The sequence below is a fragment of the Suricata suricatta genome, chromosome 6 (genome assembly GCF_006229205.1).
Source record: "Suricata suricatta isolate VVHF042 chromosome 6, meerkat_22Aug2017_6uvM2_HiC, whole genome shotgun sequence".
In the NCBI taxonomy this organism is placed as follows: domain Eukaryota; kingdom Metazoa; phylum Chordata; class Mammalia; order Carnivora; family Herpestidae; genus Suricata; species Suricata suricatta.
The window spans coordinates 20,207,067-20,209,616 of record NC_043705.1 but is presented as its reverse complement, the minus strand read 5'-3'; the positions used below and the strand labels follow the sequence as shown (position 1 = coordinate 20,209,616).

Genomic DNA, 2,550 nt, shown 5'->3' with positions numbered 1-2,550 from the left:
CTCCCAGCCCTCCACCTCCTTCCCCCGCCCCCTCTGCGGCGGAGAGGAGAGGGCCCCCGGCCGCCTCCCTCTCTCCCCGCCCCTGGGGCCGCACGTCAATGGGCCGGCAGCCCAGGCCTCGGCGGAACAGTCTGCGGAAGGCGCCCGGTTCGGCGGGAGAAGGGGAGGCCGAGTCCTGCCTCGGCGCACGGCGATTGCTGATGCTCCCGTGGCAGTTGCCACTTACAGCAGCAGTTCCAGGACCTCTCTCTCTCTCTGTCTCTGTCTCTCTCTCTTCGATTTCTCTTTCTTTAATTTTTTTTTTTTTTTTTTAAATTCTGAGCTCGCTGTACTGGAGCCGAACCGGCGAGATCTCGCGAGATGCTGCGGGGCCGCTTCACCTCAGGCGTGTGGTACCCGAGGCGGTGCTAGAGCTGCCGGCCGCCCCCCGCTCCCGTGGGTGATGCCGGGGGCTTTCCCGTCAGGCCCGCAGGTGCTTCCGGAGTGGCCGGCGAGGGGCGCCCCCAGGCGAGGCCCGCTAGCTGCTCCCGCCCGCCGCGACTGCCGGCCCTCGCCCCGGGCCTGAGCCTTGGGGGGGAGGCAGGATTTCCTCGGGGCCGCCTTTGAGGCGGCCGACTCCCCGCCCGGCCGCGTTAGATTTGCATAACCAGAAACTCCTTCCCGTGGAGATGCAGTGGGTGTGTCCACACTTCGATGACACCTTTATTTTAAAAGCTGTGATGTTTGAAGGTGAGAAGGGAGCTTAGTTGTGAGACCTTATCGTTTCCAGACTATTCTTAACTTGAGGCATTTCCAAAACGAAAAGGCAGCTCGGCTCGGAAGCGAATACACGGCAGTAACGAACCGTAGAGCAGCGACTAGCCGTGGAGCGCTGGCCGGGAACCTTCGGCCTGGTTGAGGCTGTGAGGAACCCCGGTTTTCCTCCTCGCTCTGCAAGCCTGGTTTCTTTCCTGGGAAAAGGAGAGGAATATCGTGATTTTGCAACTTCCTTAGCAGCAGAATCTGTTTTTCACCTAGAGTCTTTCCACAGCCCCCACGTAAAAGCAGTTCACAACGAATGGTTTCTTCGGTCACTTGTCTTTTATTTATTTTTGTTTGTTTGTTTTTGTAAATTTTATTTCTGGAGAATAACACCATCCTTTTGCTGCGCCCTGAAAATGTGACCAAAGAGCCGTAGAGTTCGCAGGATGCTTTGGAAATGCTGGTGAAGAAAGGTGCAGCCTGGCAGTTTTCAAGGAATTGTGATACCCCGGATCTTAGCTGACCTTTGCAATTTTTCTTCTAAATTTACTTTTCTCTCCTAAAACTGCAGAGAGGAAGGAACCACTTTTGAATCATGTCGCCACAGTTTTTAAAGTCCTTCTGGAGCTGTAGCGATAGTAGGAGAAAACCAGAAGAGGCCAGAAAAATCAGGCAGTCCTTTAGTCAGTACAGTTGCTACCAGGGCATTGCTGCCTTAGTAGCTGACTTTTGTGGTAGGGATGCTAACTTGGTAGCTCTTGGGATTCACTGAGCAGAACAAATGGTAAGCACCTACAATGAGGGGCTCTGTATTTTGAGGGTGTGACATGGAGCAGTCGCTTCTCTCATGGAAATGGTTAAGTCTTAGGAGAGAGAGCAGCCGTAAAGATAAATCGATAAAATATATAGCATGCTAGTAGTGAGTGCAAAGGAAGGAGAATGAGATATGTGTGTGAGACAGGTGACAAAATTAGTCATGGAAAGGCCCCACTGAGAAGGTGACATTTGAATGAGGGAGTGCTACCGTAATGGGTAGCAGTGAAAATGCGGAAAATACTGTTCCAAGGAGGAGAAAATCAAAGACTGAAAGGTGAGAATATTCCTGACATGCTCGTGGAATTAGATACAGGCCAGTATGGCAAAAGCTGTTGTAAGGGATGGGGAGAATCAAAGGCAATTTGTCAGAGAGTTTAGGGGTTGGAGGCATGATAGACCAGAATGGACCCCTTTGGCTCTTGAAAGGACTTTGGCTTTTAATTTGAGGAGATGGTATATTGGTTTGGACTGGCATGACACAATACCATAACTGGGTGGCTTAAGTAACAGAAACTTATTTCCTTACAGTTCTGGAAGCTGGGAGCTCTTAAGATTAGGTTGCCAGCCTGGGCAGCTTCGAGGGCTTTCTTCCTGGCTTGCAGTCTTTTCGCTGTGTCCTCACTGGGTGGAGAGAGCTCTAGTGTCTCTTTTCGTAAGAGGACCATTTTCATCTAATCAGTGCTCCATCTTTATGACCTCATTTAGTCTTAATTATTTCCAAAAGGCAGTATCTCCAATACAGTACGTTGAATTAGGGCTTCCACATATGGATTTGGGTGGGAAGGTCACTTTAGTTCCTAGCAGATGGCAAGTTATTATTAGGGTGTCTGAGTTGAGGAATGACATGATTTGACATATATTTAAGACATGAACCTGACTGCCTTGTAAATATATAAGAAGGTAAGTGGGGGCCAAAGAAAGACGTTGAGAGGCACCCCAGCAATCCAGGAGGTGATGATATGGCGTTAACCGTAATGGGTAGCAGTGAAAATG

General features: G+C 50.5%; 1 protein-coding gene across 1 annotated transcript in view; it reads right to left on the bottom strand.

The window, feature by feature from the left end:
• Positions 1 to 2,222, bottom strand: part of SLC12A2 (solute carrier family 12 member 2) — a 98,219-nt gene extending 95,997 nt beyond the window's left edge. Inside the window, exons 1-3 of the mRNA XM_029941158.1 lie at positions 2,084 to 2,222; positions 845 to 1,013; positions 397 to 700 (exon numbers count right to left, since the gene is read on the bottom strand). Of these exons, the coding sequence (XP_029797018.1) occupies positions 397 to 700; positions 845 to 1,013; positions 2,084 to 2,222 (612 nt within the window). The remainder of the gene's footprint in view (positions 1 to 396; positions 701 to 844; positions 1,014 to 2,083) is intronic.
• Positions 2,223 to 2,550: the final 328 nt, after the last annotated feature.